Source organism: Triturus cristatus, chromosome 3_1 (genome assembly GCF_964204655.1).
Source record: "Triturus cristatus chromosome 3_1, aTriCri1.1, whole genome shotgun sequence".
Lineage (NCBI taxonomy): Eukaryota > Metazoa > Chordata > Amphibia > Caudata > Salamandridae > Triturus > Triturus cristatus.
Window position 1 is genome coordinate 807,692,904 of NC_140583.1, and position 20,127 is coordinate 807,713,030.

General features: G+C 46.2%; 1 protein-coding gene across 7 annotated transcripts in view; it reads right to left on the reverse strand.

The window, feature by feature from the left end:
• Window positions 1-20,127, reverse strand: part of HDAC4 (histone deacetylase 4) — a 1,546,655-nt gene that overhangs the window by 355,511 nt on the left and 1,171,017 nt on the right. For all 7 annotated transcript variants that reach the window (XM_085645137.1, XM_085645138.1, XM_085645139.1 and 4 more), the window contains one exon: window positions 19,353-19,460. In XM_085645137.1, the coding sequence (XP_085501263.1) occupies window positions 19,353-19,460 (108 nt within the window). The remainder of the gene's footprint in view (window positions 1-19,352; window positions 19,461-20,127) is intronic.

Below are 20,127 nucleotides of genomic sequence, written 5' to 3' on the forward strand. Positions count from 1 at the left end.
ACTCCAGTGGCATAGTGAGCACGGGTCCCACGTCTGGGAATACCCATCCCACTTAGGGCGAAAAGCGTTACAACAAACAAATGATGGACGGAATGCTGACAATGCAGACATTCTCCCCCAGTCAAGAGATCTGGGTTAAATCCATCGTTCTTTTGCCCACTACACCACCCCAGTTTAGACATGGCCATATGCAAATCAGTCTTGACCCTGTGCCTCATGGGAACAGTCCAGCCCGAACTGCCAAGCCATGTCTTCACTGGACCGGAATCAAGCATCCTAGGACCGGTTTCTGGCTATCAGCCGTCATCAGCCAGGATAGCTTGACTCCAGTGGCATAGTGAGCACGGGTCCCACGTCTGGGAATACCCATCCCACTTAGGGCGAAAAGCGTTACAACAAACAAATGATGGACGGAATGCTGACAATGCAGACATTCTCCCCCAGTCAAGAGATCTGGGTTAAATCCATCGTTCTTTTGCCCACTACACCACCCCAGTTTAGACATGGCCATATGCAAATCAGTCTTGACCCTGTGCCTCATGGGAACAGTCCAGCCCGAACTGCCAAGCCATGTCTTCACTGGACCGGAATCAAGCATCCTAGGACCGGTTTCTGGCTATCAGCCGTCATCAGCCAGGATAGCTTGACTCCAGTGGCATAGTGAGCACGGGTCCCACGTCTGGGAATACCCATCCCACTTAGGGCGAAAAGCGTTACAACAAACAAATGATGGACGGAATGCTGACAATGCAGACATTCTCCCCCAGTCAAGAGATCTGGGTTAAATCCATCGTTCTTTTGCCCACTACACCACCCCAGTTTAGACATGGCCATATGCAAATCAGTCTTGACCCTGTGCCTCATGGGAACAGTCCAGCCCGAACTGCCAAGCCATGTCTTCACTGGACCGGAATCAAGCATCCTAGGACCGGTTTCTGGCTATCAGCCGTCATCAGCCAGGATAGCTTGACTCCAGTGGCATAGTGAGCACGGGTCCCACGTCTGGGAATACCCATCCCACTTAGGGCGAAAAGCGTTACAACAAACAAATGATGGACGGAATGCTGACAATGCAGACATTCTCCCCCAGTCAAGAGATCTGGGTTAAATCCATCGTTCTTTTGCCCACTACACCACCCCAGTTTAGACATGGCCATATGCAAATCAGTCTTGACCCTGTGCCTCATGGGAACAGTCCAGCCCGAACTGCCAAGCCATGTCTTCACTGGACCGGAATCAAGCATCCTAGGACCGGTTTCTGGCTATCAGCCGTCATCAGCCAGGATAGCTTGACTCCAGTGGCATAGTGAGCACGGGTCCCACGTCTGGGAATACCCATCCCACTTAGGGCGAAAAGCGTTACAACAAACAAATGATGGACGGAATGCTGACAATGCAGACATTCTCCCCCAGTCAAGAGATCTGGGTTAAATCCATCGTTCTTTTGCCCACTACACCACCCCAGTTTAGACATGGCCATATGCAGACGTGGGTCCCGTGCTCACTACACCACTGGAGTCAAGCTATCCTGGCTGATGACGGCTGATAGCCAGAAACCGGTCCTAGGATGCTTGATTCCGGTCCAGGGAAGACAAGGCTTGGCAGTTCGGGCTGGACTGTTCCCATGAGGCACAGGGTCAAGACTGATTTGCATATGGCCATGTCTGAACTGGGGTGGCGTAGTGGGCAAAAGAACGATGGATTTAACCCAGATCTCTTGACTGGGGGAGAATGTCTGCATTGTCAGCATTCCGTCCATCATTTGTTTGTTGTAATGCTTTTCGCCCTAAGTGGGATGGGTATGCCCAGACGTGGGTCCCGTGCTCACTACACCACTGGAGTCAAGCTATCCTGGCTGATGACGGCTGATAGCCAGAAACCGGTCCTAGGATGCTTGATTCCGGTCCAGGGAAGACAAGGCTTGGCAGTTCGGGCTGGACTGTTCCCATGAGGCACAGGGTCAAGACTGATTTGCATATGGCCATGTCTGAACTGGGGTGGCGTAGTGGGCAAAAGAACGATGGATTTAACCCAGATCTCTTGACTGGGGGAGAATGTCTGCATTGTCAGCATTCCGTCCATCATTTGTTTGTTGTAATGCTTTTCGCCCTAAGTGGGATGGGTATGCCCAGACGTGGGTCCCGTGCTCACTACACCACTGGAGTCAAGCTATCCTGGCTGATGACGGCTGATAGCCAGAAACCGGTCCTAGGATGCTTGATTCCGGTCCAGGGAAGACAAGGCTTGGCAGTTCGGGCTGGACTGTTCCCATGAGGCACAGGGTCAAGACTGATTTGCATATGGCCATGTCTGAACTGGGGTGGCGTAGTGGGCAAAAGAACGATGGATTTAACCCAGATCTCTTGACTGGGGGAGAATGTCTGCATTGTCAGCATTCCGTCCATCATTTGTTTGTTGTAATGCTTTTCGCCCTAAGTGGGATGGGTATGCCCAGACGTGGGTCCCGTGCTCACTACACCACTGGAGTCAAGCTATCCTGGCTGATGACGGCTGATAGCCAGAAACCGGTCCTAGGATGCTTGATTCCGGTCCAGGGAAGACAAGGCTTGGCAGTTCGGGCTGGACTGTTCCCATGAGGCACAGGGTCAAGACTGATTTGCATATGGCCATGTCTGAACTGGGGTGGCGTAGTGGGCAAAAGAACGATGGATTTAACCCAGATCTCTTGACTGGGGGAGAATGTCTGCATTGTCAGCATTCCGTCCATCATTTGTTTGTTGTAATGCTTTTCGCCCTAAGTGGGATGGGTATGCCCAGACGTGGGTCCCGTGCTCACTACACCACTGGAGTCAAGCTATCCTGGCTGATGACGGCTGATAGCCAGAAACCGGTCCTAGGATGCTTGATTCCGGTCCAGGGAAGACAAGGCTTGGCAGTTCGGGCTGGACTGTTCCCATGAGGCACAGGGTCAAGACTGATTTGCATATGGCCATGTCTGAACTGGGGTGGCGTAGTGGGCAAAAGAACGATGGATTTAACCCAGATCTCTTGACTGGGGGAGAATGTCTGCATTGTCAGCATTCCGTCCATCATTTGTTTGTTGTAATGCTTTTCGCCCTAAGTGGGATGGGTATGCCCAGACGTGGGTCCCGTGCTCACTACACCACTGGAGTCAAGCTATCCTGGCTGATGACGGCTGATAGCCAGAAACCGGTCCTAGGATGCTTGATTCCGGTCCAGGGAAGACAAGGCTTGGCAGTTCGGGCTGGACTGTTCCCATGAGGCACAGGGTCAAGACTGATTTGCATATGGCCATGTCTGAACTGGGGTGGCGTAGTGGGCAAAAGAACGATGGATTTAACCCAGATCTCTTGACTGGGGGAGAATGTCTGCATTGTCAGCATTCCGTCCATCATTTGTTTGTTGTAATGCTTTTCGCCCTAAGTGGGATGGGTATGCCCAGACGTGGGTCCCGTGCTCACTACACCACTGGAGTCAAGCTATCCTGGCTGATGACGGCTGATAGCCAGAAACCGGTCCTAGGATGCTTGATTCCGGTCCAGGGAAGACAAGGCTTGGCAGTTCGGGCTGGACTGTTCCCATGAGGCACAGGGTCAAGACTGATTTGCATATGGCCATGTCTGAACTGGGGTGGCGTAGTGGGCAAAAGAACGATGGATTTAACCCAGATCTCTTGACTGGGGGAGAATGTCTGCATTGTCAGCATTCCGTCCATCATTTGTTTGTTGTAATGCTTTTCGCCCTAAGTGGGATGGGTATGCCCAGACGTGGGTCCCGTGCTCACTACACCACTGGAGTCAAGCTATCCTGGCTGATGACGGCTGATAGCCAGAAACCGGTCCTAGGATGCTTGATTCCGGTCCAGGGAAGACAAGGCTTGGCAGTTCGGGCTGGACTGTTCCCATGAGGCACAGGGTCAAGACTGATTTGCATATGGCCATGTCTGAACTGGGGTGGCGTAGTGGGCAAAAGAACGATGGATTTAACCCAGATCTCTTGACTGGGGGAGAATGTCTGCATTGTCAGCATTCCGTCCATCATTTGTTTGTTGTAATGCTTTTCGCCCTAAGTGGGATGGGTATGCCCAGACGTGGGTCCCGTGCTCACTACACCACTGGAGTCAAGCTATCCTGGCTGATGACGGCTGATAGCCAGAAACCGGTCCTAGGATGCTTGATTCCGGTCCAGGGAAGACAAGGCTTGGCAGTTCGGGCTGGACTGTTCCCATGAGGCACAGGGTCAAGACTGATTTGCATATGGCCATGTCTGAACTGGGGTGGCGTAGTGGGCAAAAGAACGATGGATTTAACCCAGATCTCTTGACTGGGGGAGAATGTCTGCATTGTCAGCATTCCGTCCATCATTTGTTTGTTGTAATGTAGTAGTCATTAAGCATCTGACGGAGATCAGACACCAGAGGCACTAGAACGTTCATTAATGGTTCCCTGAACTGATGACGCTCCTCATCTCTCATTGTAAGGATAACATTCCTGGAAGGAATCCTGCCTCTGCATGATGGATAGGTCTCTTTCCGCAAAAGAAAATTCCCCTGCCAGATAAGAAGATGGATCATTGCCCTTAATGTCCTCATCATTAGAATCTTGGCACTTGAACCTTAACTGCGATGGACTGTATGCAAGGCCAAACATACATTCATCCTCTGACTCTTGAAAGTCCAGAAGGTGAGCAGGAGGTAAAGGAGATATTTTGGAGAAATCCTGAATTTGCCTGGGCTGAAGGAGACTGATTTTTCCCTCTGTCGACTGTTCCGTCGACAGAGCAACCTTTGATGAAATCTGTGGTACCATCGACGGTGCATGGACAGCCTTCGTCTGTGGGAACGTTGTTGCTGGAGCTGTCGACGAACCTGTGGTCGACTGTAAAATTCTCATCGACGGTGAAGGCCTCGTCGACGACTACAACGGGTCTCCTGTCGCTGTTGCTGCAGTCAACCTCTTGACCATAGTCGCCGAAGCCGTCGACGGTGCAGGAACCTCTGGTTTGAGGAGAGTGGAATCTTCGACGACGAGGCTGTCAACAGTCGAGAAGACTAGTCTCAGAGGAGTCAGAAGCAGACGCAGGAGCTGAAGAGGGTTTTGAAGCCTCTGACTGAGGTTTCTTGCGGTGTTTAGGATCAGATTCGTCCTGGGACTTCGATCTCTTACAGTCCCCATGATGTGAAGAGGGACTGCCCTTGTTTCTTTTCTTTGAGGAAGAATGGGCCTTTTCCTCAGGTTCAGACTCTGAATCGGAAGCAGCCTTCTTCTTCTGTAGCCAGAGAAACATAACAGCCAACCCTCCCTATCTTTGAGGGTTTTAGCTGAAAAAGTGCAGCAATACTTGCATTCCCTGGGTTTGTGGTCAGGGTAGAGAATTTAGGCACTGTTTGTGGGGGTCTTCAGAGAAAAGCCTACACTTCCCACAGCTCGTACAGTGACAAAACAGCCATTTTATAAGGCTCTGGCAACTCAAAAGCAAGAAGGTCAAAAATATATAAAGTCCAAGAAATACCTTGAGAGTAGCTGAAGCTGAGACTGCAGGTCAAATGTTGAGAAGAAAATAATGTAACTGAGAAGAGCTCAGGGAGACTCCCTATCACACGACGTCTAGTAAGATATCTGAGATATGGTGGCTCTGTGGGGAAGTGAACTCTGAGGTCTCAGCTGTGATTGGCTGAAGTTTGGATGTTTTGAAATGAGGCTGAAAAGCTTTCGGTTCTATGGCGGTCTACGGTAATGTGTTACTGCTATTTCTTATGTTAACGTGGGACTCTAGCCATGATGACAGGGAAGATTCAAGCATGTGAATCTATAAAAGATTCAGTACTGGAGAACTAGTGCTGCGATCCAGGAATATTATCTTTTTGGATGGAGGAGTTGATTATCTGTGATAATTCACAAGGACACCTAGTTTGTGAAACAACCTTAGGCAAGCCTCTGTGGCCTTGGATGCTTGAAATGCCGCTGGTGCGTTTATTAACCAGTTGTTGAAGTAGGGGAATACCTGATGATCATCCATCCTGAAAAAAGCTGCCAAAGGGCTAGAAAGTAGGTACAAATGCAGAAAGCTTATTTGAAGCCAAATGGGAGAACTTAGATGCATGGGTGGGAATGTGGAAGTATGAATCCTGTAAATTCAGAGCTTCATGTAGTGTCAGAGAGGGTGACCAACCACATAAAAGCATTGCTTCTGGAAATTCTTGTTCAATTTACAGAGGTCTATGATGGATTGCCACTCCTCTCTTTTTGTGTCTATGAGGAAAATGTGAGAATAGAAGCCTGTTCTTTGCTGAGAATGAGGGCCTCTCTCTATGGAACCTTTGGTTAGCATAGCTAGCAATCCCCTCCAAAGCAGATGGAGATGAGGTGGATGCCCTCCTTTTGGTGGAGGGGTGAGCAGAATCTGGGTGAACTCCAACGACTGACCATATGTGACAGGATTTATTTGGTCGATGCTATTTTTCGCGATAGATGACAACATTTTAGAATTGTTTCTCCCACAGGATGGCGTAAGAAGCACCAGAACATTGTCACTGTAGGTAAGCTATTCCAAGGGCTAACAAGAGGGTTGCTTAGTTTGATACCTCTGGTATCCTCCTTGATACAGGTAAGTGTCTCTTATGCGGGTCCCTCTAAAGGGTGCTTCTTTCGAACTTGTAATGTGTCAAAAGATCTTGTGGTGTCAAAGTCAGACTTGACTGCTTGCAATGTGTAGTCGATAAGCTTGCCAAACAGAGTCTCGCCATGGTATGGTAAAAATTAGATATATTTGCACCCCAGGTTCTAAATGTTGCGGCCTTAAACCAGTTGTGGGAAACTTCTTGAAGCTATATCTATAGTGCAATCTATGTTTTCTGACGTTTCGCCCCCTTGCAGAGTCTTTATCGTTTCTGCCCGTTCTGTCTTCCGGCAGAAATTCTATGTATGTGGCAACGTCTGGCCACATCTGGTGGTTATACTTGCCTCATACTGCCAGTGAATTGGCAGCCCGTACAGTAGCACCGCGCGTATTTGAGAACGTCGCCTTGCTTGTTAGGCGGGTTAATGAGTGACAGGGTTTTCCATGATTATAATTCCTTCCGGATATATCAACAATTGGAATAGGTCTCACAGCTTTTCTATTTAAAATCATAAAGAGAACAGACCAATTGCTTATTTGCTATTGGAAGTTGGAAATGTTTGGCCGCAAGTTCTCTAAGAGTATGGAATCAATCAAAAATCTACTGGTGGAGAATCCATCGGTTGTGGGCCTCCTCTCTATCATCCCCAGATGTAAACGGGTCGATCCCGAAAAGCATGGCAATATTTGACACTGGGATCATTCTTTTAGCAGCAGAAGCATCGGAGGATGCTGCCACATCAGGCACGACGTGACCTTGCAGGCTTGGGAAAGTGTTTGTAGTAATCCTGTAACATGCCATCTGTAGATCTAGTACTAGAGCTACATGGACCAGACCCATGCTCTTTAGTTGGAGAGAAGTGGTGAAACTACTCCACATATTTGCTGACTGTTGTAGACATGCTCATATTAGTCCCCTTAATCCTCGACATTAAGTTATTCTGGATTAGGTGTCTTTTGTTCCTACTGATGAATACGGTGCTTTTGTCGGTGTTTGTATTGTCCTCGAGATTTTAGTTGAAGGGGACGCAGATGGCTAGGCTGACGTCAACAATGTTTGCTGTTGACTAGGCCTTTGTTGTAGATGAGGATGTGGTAGAGGATGCAGTCATAGATGAGGCCGCCGCAGATGAGGCCATCGTACACGTGTTTATCGTAGACTAGGTTACTGTAGACGAAGCCATCATCATAGACGACCGTCATAAATGAGGCAGACGTAGACTAACATTGTAGATGAGGCAGATGTAGAAGACCGTCCTAGATGGGACCATCGTCAAACACCATCATAAATGAGGCTGTCATAGATGACCATAATAGACGATGCCATCATAGCTGAGGCCATCGCAGAGGAGGCCACCGTAAATGAGGCTGTCGTAGACGAGGCTGTAATAGGTGATGCAGTATTAGTCAACATTGTTGTGGTCGTTGACATTGTCATCGTAATTGTTGCCAACGATCATTCTGATGGCAGTTTTGCCATAGACGCCTCACTGTCAGGTTGTGAGGACTTCCCTGATGTAGTTTCAGGACTGGAGAGGGAGATGTAGGGTTTGCCTCTGAGAACTTGTTTCAAATTTTCTCTCTCTGTGTGAGCAGAGCCTTATCAAGACTCATAGCAAGTCTTTTTTATGGCTTTAGCGCGCCTTCTGGAGAACCTTGGCGCGACCTCTTCCTTTGACCTCTCCTATGAGGTGAAGGAATCCTCACTGCCCTCATCAGAAGTGAAAAATGTAAGTTTCTGTGGTCCCAATAATAGCCTCATCTCTCTGAACGTGAGAGTGTTTGAGTAAAAGGTTAGACATGTTTTGTAGTCCACTACCTTATTTTTTGTTACTCTGACATATTAGTGCCAGGGTCAAAGAAATGAAACATGAAATATAATCTTGGATGATCCAAAAAGAAGTATTAGCTGAAGAAGCTGAGGAGAGCTTCGGGAGACTCCCTTCACATGACGTGCGGTAGAAAATCTGAGGGACCTAGCCTCTGTTGGTAGTGTTCTTGAGGGTGCTGTGCTTCTTTAAAAAGGACAAAGATAGGCTATTAAACTGCCTTTTTAATTTATTATTATTATTTATATTTATATGGCGCACGAATCATCCCCAGAGGGATCTCTCGGCGCCTCTAGAGGCAGACTTCAGAGACCCAAGCAACTCAGTTAAATAGCCAGGTCTTTAGGTGCTTCTTGAAGATGGTTAGATAGGGGCAGGAGCGAAGATCTAGGGGCAGCAAATTCGAGTGTTTGGGTGCCAGATAGGAGTAGGCACGCCCCCCACATCTTAGCTTTTCTGATTCTCGGCATTTGGAGAAGCTTTTGGCCGCTATATCTTAACAGTCATACCGGAGAGTACCAAAGCTTCTTTGTGAGATATAAAGGTCCTTGTCCGAAAAGTGTCTGGAAAACTAGGCACAAAAGTTTAAAAAGAGCCCTCTTTTTTATTGGCAGCCAATGCAGTTCTCTCAATAGCGGTAAAGATGGAGTGAGTGGAGGCTTATTCAAGGCAAAACGAGCCGCGGTGTTTTGCACGACTTGTAATCTAGAAAACAAGTCCTCCCTCACCCCCACCAGGAGAGCATTCCCATAGTCCAGTCTACTGACTAGCAGTGACTGGATCAGAACCCTTCTAGCAGAGAGAGGAACCCACGGAAAGACCTTCTTCAAGGTACGAATCAGGCCAAAACATTTGCCTGATAAGATTTTAACATGTTCTTCCATGGATAAATTATTGTCCATTGCAATGCCCAGATTTTTTAGGGGAGGGGGGTAATCCTCATTCTTCCGGCCACCACTCATCCGTCCACAGTTCCTCTGCTTTACCAAACAGTAGGATCTCCGTCTTGTTTGAATTAAGTTGGAGGAAGTTGTTTTTCATCCATGTGGAGATTTTAATCATACAGCTCTTAAATCGGTCTCTGGTCACCGTGTGGTCCTTTTCTATGGGGATTAACACCTGAGTGTCGTCCGCATAGTAGATGGTTTGGAAACCACAAGATTTTACAATGGTATCCAGAGATGCCACATAGATGTTAAACAAAGTGGGGCTTAAGATAGAACCCTGAAGAACCCCCTTATCCACAGCTGTGGTCTGAGAGGCAAAAGAGTCTAACTGCACACATTGAGATCTGTCCGATAGAAAACTCCGCAGCCACTCCCATGCCCCTCCAGTGACACCTATCTCTCGCAGTCTATTCAACAGAATTCTGTGAGAGATGGTGTCAAAGGCTGCTGACGGGTCAAGTAGGACCAGCACAGCCGGAGTCCCTTCATTCAGTAGGAGCCTGATGGTATCTGTTACCTCCACCAGGGCAGACTCCGTGCTACAGCCAGCACGGAAACCCGACTGCGAGGGATCTAAAAGGCCGTGTTGATCCAAATGATCTGAAAGTTGGCGATTAATTAACGTTTCCATAACTTTAGAGCAGGAGGAACGAGATAGGTCTGTAATTCTGCAGATCGGCACAGTCTAACGATGGTTTCTTAGGCAGAGGTTTAATGAAGGCCTTTTTCCAGCTTGCCGGAAAAGAAGAGGTAGCTGAGAACAAATTACATACTTCAGTTATAGGGTGTACTAGCTCCATTGCTAAGTCCGACAGCACATGAGGGGGAGCTATATCGGACAGGGAGCCTGACTTAATGCCTTTCAGTAACGGTAACACCTGTTCCCTAGTGATGGTTGCAAAAGTCTCTAATCTCACCGACGAGGAGGTATCAGTGTGTTGACTTCCTTCCCAGTTATCTGGTAGTGACTTAAAGGAGTCATAGATGTTATCTATTCTGTTTTTAAAATGTGTCGCGAGCTTATCGCAGAATTCCTAAGTGGGAGGACAGGTAGAGTTGGCTACGCTAGGGGCTGTGAATTCCTTAAGAATCCTAAAGATTTCTTTAGAGGAACGCTTTGCCCCCTCTATGCGAGTAGCAAGGAATGTTCCTCTTGCAATATTGCAATTGTTGAGGTACATCCTATGAACAATGTTATAAGCAAGTCTATCAGTCTCCGCTTTTGTTTTCCTCCATTTACGTTCCTTGACCCTGCAGGCAGCTTTCTCAGTCTTTAAACTATTCGAATACCAAGGAGCAGGGCTTCTTTTGTCATATATTGTAGCTGATTTGCTCGGGGCGATCTTGTCAAAAGTTCTTATAACCTCTGACTCTAATTTGCATAAGGCTACATTGATGTCCTGACACTCATTGAGCAGAGGAGGGGAAAATATTGTACTAAACCTCTTAGGTGTAACTTTCCTCCATTGTCTACGAAAAACTTTCCGCCCTTGCGGTTTTTCCAGACCTTTGGGAGCCGAGAAAGAAAAACTCAGGGCCGTATGGTCCGACCAGCTAACTACTAAAGGTGGTTCTGTGCTCCAGCTAGGGATATTGGTGAAAATATTATCTAGCGTATGGCCTGCTATGTGGGTTGGGCCAACTACTCTGGGCAACAGCTCCAATGACTCCATGGCTGCCAGCAAATCAGCAGTGTCCGTATTAAAGTTCATGTCAAAATGAAAATTTAAATCTTCTAGAAGAAAAAAATCCTTCGTTTGCAGGACATATGGGTCCAGAGTTTCTAATAAAGAGGCACAAAAGACCTTCTTGTTTTCCCCAAGAGGGTGATACACAACCGCTCCTATCACTTTATGGCCATATGCCAATTCAATGGATACAATCATCAGCTCCATCATAGGAGACGATATTGTGTCCAACACTTTCACGTTCAAGACAGAACGGAACACAATGACCAACCCACCCCCTATTTTTCCTATTCTATCCAACCTTAATACCTTGTAGTCAGAAGAGGCAATGGCTAGAGAAGGAGCGGAGTGTGTGTGTAACCACGTCTCAGTAAAGAAACATATGTCCGGTTTATAATCTTCCAAAAGATCCCAGATTTCTATAGCGTGCTTGGATATAGATCTGGCATTAATATATTACCCTTGGAAGGTGCCATCTGTCCTCATGCCTTTATTTAGGTCTTCAGTCAGGGTCGTATTAATAGTTGCTTGCAGCCCTGCGGGCCAATTCTTATTCCTAACACCCCCTGCCTTCTGGGGTTTACTAGCTAGCCATTGGCAACAGGGGCGACAGTTTATGAAGGGCCCAGTGTCCAAACAAAACCTACCCTCACATTCCCAGCAGACGCTAGTTGTCCCCAGTTCCAACAGCTCCTCCCTGGAGTAAGTTTGCGGTGACATTGGTGAAAATGAAAGATATTATCGAGATTGCTGGCTGCTGGTGGCGTTCAGGCGCGTACGGGCGCAGACGGGCTTGCCTTAGGTACGCCTTCGGCGCGCCAGCGGCGCGCCCGCGAGTAACGTGCCTTTAAATGACTCAGCGGTGGATCACTAGCGTGCTAACTTCCCAAGATGGCGCCCGCTTAGTGTCCTTCTCGTAATGGGTTTCCTCTCTCCACTCAATCGGTCATAAAGGGACCGTGGTGGACCGGAGAGACCCTTGATGCAACTACCAACAAATGTGCCCCACAAGGATTACAAGAATAATATTAAAATCGATGGCCCCCAATGTTTAAACACACATCATAAATTCTAAAAACATCAGTGAATAGTATTTTCTAAGAGAAGTACGATATTAACCGGCAAAACACTCAAAATATGCTGGCGACTTCACGTGTGCTGCGAGGAAAAGAAGCCAGCAGCTCCCTTTCCATTATAGTTTATGATAGGGATACATACTGCTTTACTATGGTACCGTTGGACTTCCACTTTGATGGGGAATGATTCAAGCATGTGAATCTATGAAAGATCCAATAACGGAGAAGAAAATAAGTTACTTACCTGTATCTACAGTTATCCAGTATTGGTATCTGTCAAAGATTCACATGCCTGAGTCATTCCATATCCTCAAGATCAGAGTCCCACGGTAAAATATTACAGCAGTGCCTTAAATACTTCATAGGCTGTAACGGCCCAAGGCCATATAAACTGCTGCCTATCCATGTCCTTTTTATAAAAGGACCAAATGTTGGCATCCAGCTGTTAGCATCCTCGAGAGCACTCACAGCAGAAGCAAGTTCTCCTCAGATTTTCTAAGCACAAATGGGAAGTAAGGATCCCAAAATTAATGAGAACTGACTCCACGTGGAGGAGTGTGGTTTGCATGTTAATCTATGAAAGATACCAATACTGGATAACCGTAGTTACAGGTAAGTAACTTATTTTCTTATCCAGTATTGGGGTATCTTTCATAGATTCACATGCTTGAATCAGAATAGTAAGCAGTACCATAAAACTGTACTGTCGTTAGCCAAAGGTGGGAGACCTGCAACTTTAAACTCCCAATGCTATAGACATATACCAGTAAAGCTTCCAATAATTATTCAATATCCTGAATAAAATGCATGCACTAAAATGTTCTAGCAGAATATAATTTTAAAACAACTAAGGTTGAGGTAAATCTTCAAAGATACACAATCATTCACATTATATAAAAAAAATAGTCAAGATAGGTACATAATCATTTGTCTATACATCTCCAGACATATAAATGCCTTGATTAAAATCATCTCCAGACATATAAATGCCTTGATTAAAATAAAGAAAGATTTCCTCTTATTTCAATAAAAAAGGCTGACCTTAATTGAAGAGATGACGCAGTACCGCTTGGACAACAGCTGCAGCCTCTCGTTGCGTAGATTGCAGGCAGTGATGCTTCGTAAAGATGTGGACATACTTCCACATTGCAGCATGGCATATCTTGTCTAATGTCACTCTGGCAAACAAAGCTGCTGATGCAGAAACTGTTCTTGTGGAGTGTGCTTTAGCTTTTGCAGTCAGAGGCTTGTTAGCCTTTTCGTGACAGAATAATATTGCGGGCGAGTCCCATCTGGCAACTGTGGTCTTCGTTACTGCCGTTCCTTGTTTTCCTTGTCCATAAGCGACCAGGAGTTGATCAGTTTTCCTTATCTCCTTCGTCTTATGTAGGTATCTTGATATCCAATGTATGCAATGCTCGTTCTGCTGGACAAGATGGTTTTGGAAAGAAAGACTGTAATATCACCGGCTAGTTGAGGTGAAACTGTGTTGGTACCTTTGGAATAAACATCGGGTTCGTCCGTCGGGTTCGTCCGTAGTTACATAGTTTTCAGTGAAATGTAGGAAAGGTTCCTTGACTGTAAAGGCTTGTTTTTCGCTCACTCTCCCTGCAGAGGTAAGAGCTAGTAAGAGGGATACCTTCCATGTGAGAAATGTAAGCTTCGGCTTGTGAATTGGTTCAAACGGTTGTCTCATCAACTGCTCCAGAACCACATTGAGCTTCCATTCTGGCGCACACACCAGGGGAAATGCGCGGAAGAGACCTCTCATGAACTGCTTTATAAGACTAGATGCACAGAGAAAAGTAGTTTGAGGAGATTTCCTATTATGGGTAATTTGAGCGAGGTGAACCTTCACTGAAGAAAAAGTGAGACTTGATTTAGCCAGAGCGGAGATACAGCAAAATCTGTTTAGCAGGAACTTGGAGTGGGTGAACGGTATTACTTTTGCACCAGAAACAGAATCGTCCCCATTTCAAATGATATGTTTTGGTAGTGCTTTCAGCCCGGGATTTAGCACTGATCTCCCTATACTCTTGCAGTATATTTAGGTCCTTAAATTCAAGGAATTCAGGAGCCATGCTAGCAAATAAAGAGAATGTGGGTCCGAATGATTCACTTGCTCTTGCACCTTGATAACATTGTTGAGGATGGCAGCAGGAGAATGGGTTTTGACTCACAGTAGAAGCAGTTCAGGGAACCAGTATTGTCTGGGCCAACGTGGTGCTATCAGGATCAGATAACATCCTTCCGATTTCATCTTGGTTAGTACCCTGGGAATTAATGGAATGGGGGGAAAAGCGTAGGCATATATCCCTGACTATCGCATTAAAAGGGCACTCCCCCTCAACCCTGGTAGAGGGAATGTGCTGGCAAAGCACTGGCATTTGGTGTTCTCCTCCATTAGTAGGAGATCCAACGCCGGGTTCCCCCATTTTCGAAATACCTTGTCCAACTGGATTTGTTTTAGCTCCCACTCGTGGCAACTGGACCGAGACCTGCTTAGTGTGACATGCTCAGCCTTTAACGAGAGCCCATGATGAGTTGTCCATTCCCATAATTCTTGTGCTTCCTGAGATAGCGTGATGGATCTTGTTCCTCCATTCTTGTTGACACAGTACGTACCAACACGGAGGAGCCTGCTATTCTTGGCAAGAAAGCTTGAAGAGATAGGAATATGCTTTGAGCGCCAAGCTGTTGGTGTGCTGCTTCCTCTGTGCTGAAGACCATTTGCCCTGAATTTGCAAGTCCTTTAGATGACCTGCCCATCCCTCCATGGTGGCGTCCATTGTTATGATAAAATCTGGGGTGCTCTGTATTAATGTCAGGCCCTGCACGAGATTTGATGTCTGAAACCACTACGGCAGTGCTTTCACCATCCGTGCTGTGATTCGAATTACATCTTCAAAGGATCCCAAAGCTTGTTGCCACTGTTTCTGCAGTTCCTCTTGAAGAGGCCTCATCTTCATTCTGGCTAGAGGTACCAGATTTATTGCTGAAGAGCACACCCCGAGCAACAACTTGTACATTCGCACAGAAAAGGACCCTTTTTAGGTCTCATGCCTAGCAATGCAAGGAAAAAAAATAGCTTACATTTTATTTATGGTAAATATTAATTTCAATTTATATTGGGCTGGTACCCTGACGTGCTCATTGCTTTCTGCCCGAGTCACGGCCCTGTTGGGGTGCTCGCTTGCGGCCAGCCTGGTGAGAGAAACTAGCTGTAGATGGTTGTCGATAAGATGAGGGGTTCTAAGATTGCTGATATGGCTGATATTGTTGAGTCCTCTGGTATCCTCTTTTGTAGTTGGTGAATCCTCGCCCTCTAGCACCTCTGAATGGTACCCTTCTGTACTGCAAAGCGCCCAATGACTTTGCGGTGTCCGTATCATCTTTGATTGCCAATAGAGTGTCATCAATGTGTTTTCCGAAGAGTGACTCACCGTCAAAAGCCATATCTAGAACCTTTGCTTGTACCTCAGGTCTAAAGGTAGTTGCTCTTAGCCATCCCTGACGTCGAAGTACAGCCGCTCCAGCTAACTGTCTAAAACCAGTATTTGCCACATCAAGGGCACAGTCAATTATCTCTGAAGCTGCACGCTAAACCTCAAGCAGTATCTTGCGTGCATCTTGCCTGTTTTCTTTAGGGATGAGGTCTATTAGCCCTGCCATGTCGGACCACATCTGGCGGTCATAGCGGCCGATAATGCCAGGAGTGTTTGCTGCTCGGATTGTCACAGCTGCATAGAAGAAAATCTTTTTCCAAGAATGTCCATTTTATGTCCCTCCTTATCTGGGGAGGGTGGGGGAGGGATACGGGGGGCAGCAATAGGTGTAGCCGGGCTCTTAGATTGCCTTTGGGCTGCCTGGGAGATGACCGAAGCTGGCTTCGGATCTTCAATAAGGCAAGATGGAGAGTTATCCGGAGCCCTATACTTCTTTTTCACCCGAGGGAGTACCAGTGGGATGGACACTGATGTCTTCCGTATCATGATGCCCTCCTGCCATATATGGTCAATTATAGGTATGGAGCATACCACTTTCCTTGGGACTTCCTTGAAGTTGTATAGGAAACATTTGGTTTGCTTCACGCCATAGGCAAATGAAACCTGTTGGCTGCCCGCTGCATTAAGTTGTGAAACTCCCCCCGATATCTTCTGGAGAAGAGTCTGATGGAAGGTGTGGAGGAGGGGATGGTGTTGGAATCACGCAGTCATCCCAAGGGTAAGGAGCATATATCTGGCAGTTTACCTTCTTCATCTTCTAACGAGAGGAAGTGTTCTGTGCTCCGGGGTCGACTGCCCCCGAGCCCGGCACATTCACAGGTGTGGTAGGTGGTTGAGGACCTGGTATACCTGCAGGTTCTTCCACTGAGGTACCGGATTCTCTGTTTGATGTTGCTGAGGAGGGAATCTTTGTCGATAATCCGCCAAAATGGCCTGAAGTTCCTCGATTAACAGTGGCGGTAGGTGGGTCATGTCCCTGGTGCGTGGCTCCGGTCAGAAGTTAAATTGATAACTATGACGTGGAGATATATACCCTTGCTGGTAATATTGTGCCTCTTCTTGATGGTCTTTATCCTCCTTGCCATCCTCCTGGCACTTCACGAAGCTCAGATAGGCTGTGAGCCACCCCATTGAGGCCATCATCATCATCATTCTCTTCTTCTACATAACCTTCCAACAGATGTGGTGGAAGCAAAGGTGATAGCTTGCTATAGTCCTGCATAGACGGGTGCAAGAATGTCTGTTTCTCTAGTGACCTGAGTAATCCTCGTCGACAGTGCAGAAATTATGGGAAAGGACACTTGCTTTCTCGACAGTGCGGTCGTCGACGGTATTTTTATGAACGATATTTTCGTCAACAATGTCGACAGTGTCTCTGCCGTCACAGTGTATCTGCAGTTGATGGACCACCAGTGGACAAGTTTGTCATAGGGATCTTCGACGGCATTGCAGCCGACAGAGGGGCGTCAACTGTACTAGACGACGATGAAGCTCTTGTCATTGATGTGGTAGAGAGAATAGGAGACTGGATCACTGTCGTCACCATTGCCGATGTTACACAGATTGTCGTCTGCGATGGCTTTTTCAAGGTTTTCCAAATTACAGGATCAGAAGAGGTTGCTTTAGGGCGATCTCTTTCCTTCGTGACAGGTGTAGAGGGCACAGATAACACTGGTTCAGAGGCTTGTTTAGTATCTTTCTCCTTACTTGAAGCCCTTTCCTTGGAAGGCTTAAAATGTTTTCGTCCCTCACCTGAGGAACTGTCCTTGGATCTAGCCCTCTTGTGGGAAGTTAAAGCTCTGCCCTCTTCATCAGAAGAATGAGGTTGTTTGGTGGTTTGGAGCCACAATAACAATCTTCCCTCTCTGTCCTCGAGGGTCTTAGAGAAGGTGCGATAGATTTTACAATCTCTCACCTCATGCCTAGGATATAGGCAATAAATACATTCAGTGTGTGGATCATCCACATGGACCCTTTTCTTCCCACAGGTTTTACAGGGTCAGAAAAGGCCTTTTTTCTAACAGGATGTCCAGATTTGCTGAAGAGAAGAAACTGAGTAGCACTCAGGGAGACTCCCTTCTACACGACGTGCGGTGAAAATCTGAGGGGAACTTGCCTCTGCTGTGAGTGTTCAAGAGGGCGCTAACAGCCGATTGGCTGGATGCCAACATTTGGACCTTATTTGAAAAGGACATAGATAGGCTACTGTTTTAGTCTATGAAGTACTTAAGGTACTGCTTGAATATTTTACAGTGGGACTCCCATCACGGGGAATGATTCAGGCATGTGACTCTGAAAGATACCCCAATACTGAATAAGTATCAGGTCTGTTAAATGTCTTTTAAGGGTGTCATTTCCTGTGGACAACAGGCAGGTCTTGCAGGTTTTTACTGCTAGCTATATTTTAGTCACATAGCAAAAATGGCATACCATCATCCACTGAACAAGTACATGAGTTGTTGTTATTTGCCAGTGCTTAAATGATTATTCTCAGCCATTTATCTAGCTTAAGTGGAGGACTTCTAACAGTTGCTAGGGTGTCCAAGCCTTCAAGGATAGGCTTAGGTATGCAAAAAGACACTCCAAAGGAACCCAGCTGAGAAATTGCAGAGATGAATGCTGCATTTCACAGGTAAGAGGTTACCAGGCAAGCTTAATGTAATCCCTTTAAAGTACTATTATCCCAGGTTTAATGTCAGCCGGCAAATGTGCGAAGAGAGGGGGCTCCATTTTTTTCCAACCATAGATTGTGAAAGGTGTTTATAAGAAGAGAAAATTTAAATTTGTCTGCAAGGCAGGCACAATCGGGAGGGCTACAAAGTGAAGCCCCTACCTGTACTTCGATGAGTTGGCGTTCACTGAGCTGCTGAAGGAGCATTCCACCAGATGTTTGGAAGCATATTTCCACCACTGCAATGTTGAACACTATGCTGGCAGGATTGGGGCTGATCAATCAGTAGCTGGTTCCATTATTTCTATAACTTTATTGGCATGGAATGCTTATTGAGTTTGGCATAAATGGACCACATTCCCCCTATATAGAATACATACTCTCACATGCTTCTCAAACCTCCAGGCCAACATAGACTTGTTGTTCAGTAGAGGTTCAACTTCTGGCAATCTGGTTACAGGTGCCACCTTTTGTCAAAATTCAAGAGATATTTGTCAAACTTCCCAAAACTACTTTGGATTAAATCATTTCATGGCAAGAGTATGCAAACCAGAGAAATACGAAAGTGATTGATGATGCAAACTTCTGTATAATCTGCCGAAGGATTCATATTTTTCTCTCAAATTACAATTAATTAGTAAACTATTGATTTACCAAAGCAAATTTCTAATTTCTTCTGTAAAAAATAATCCTGCTCCCTTTAGGTGGTTAACGTTTTATGAAAAATCCATTTCCTAGTGAAAAATGGCAAATTTCCTGATATATAATTCCACCCCACCTCTTCCAGGACTTCTCAAGCGAGGACCCATAGGCCTGCAAGCAAACACAAAGCTTTCTATACTACACACACATTCAGATACAAATGGCATTCAACTCTTTTCCCATCTTGAGGAATTCTTTTTATGGAATAGCTGAAGTAAACCTTTCACCATGATATTTCAAAAGCATAGCACCAAGGATCAAACCCACATTATTAAGACTACCTTGCACAAAAACCATAGCATTGTCAGGCTGCCGCGCCAAAGTATAACCAACCTTGAGCTCTCCTGATGCCACCTTAAAAACCAGCTCTACCACGCAGCCCACAGCAAGACGAGCAGCACCCGATGAATGGACTTCATTCCAGATTGTATCACTGTCAACCTAGAAGAGAGGAGACGGGCCAGACTTATAATCCGAATCCCAAGAAAGAGCAAATAAGCAAGGTTCAATTTTATGGTACGAGGATAAGTTACTTACCTGTAATCCTAGTTCTCTTCCAGGGGTATACTCATCAAAGTCATAAGCACTGAATAGTCCCGCCCACGTGCGGGGACCCCGGACCAATAACAAATAATATGCATATATCTACATATATATATATATCACAAAAACTGTTCCAGCCCCGCAACACAAGAACAAGCGGGGATCTGCTGGCGAGGACCTCTCGAAGAACATCCAATAGAAAAAAGGATCAGGAACACATCAAATTAAAGTGCAAGGTGCATATTTATTGGAAAGCACATCATATTTCCAAGAATTAGTCAGACATGGTGCCCGCCACTGACGCGTTTCGCTCGCATCCGCGAGCTTGATCACAATAAATATATATATATATATATATATATATTCACTAAAAAACCATAGGTTTCAGGGACGTTCTAGTTAGTTAGACATTTGACTCATATAAAACCAGAGAAATTTGCCCGTTATAGTTAGTTGAGTTAACTATAACTCGCGCGCCCACAATGCACTGGGGATGACGCAACATGTTACATCACTCATGACATGGTCAGTGGCGTCACTGATGACATCACTGATGACACCTCAA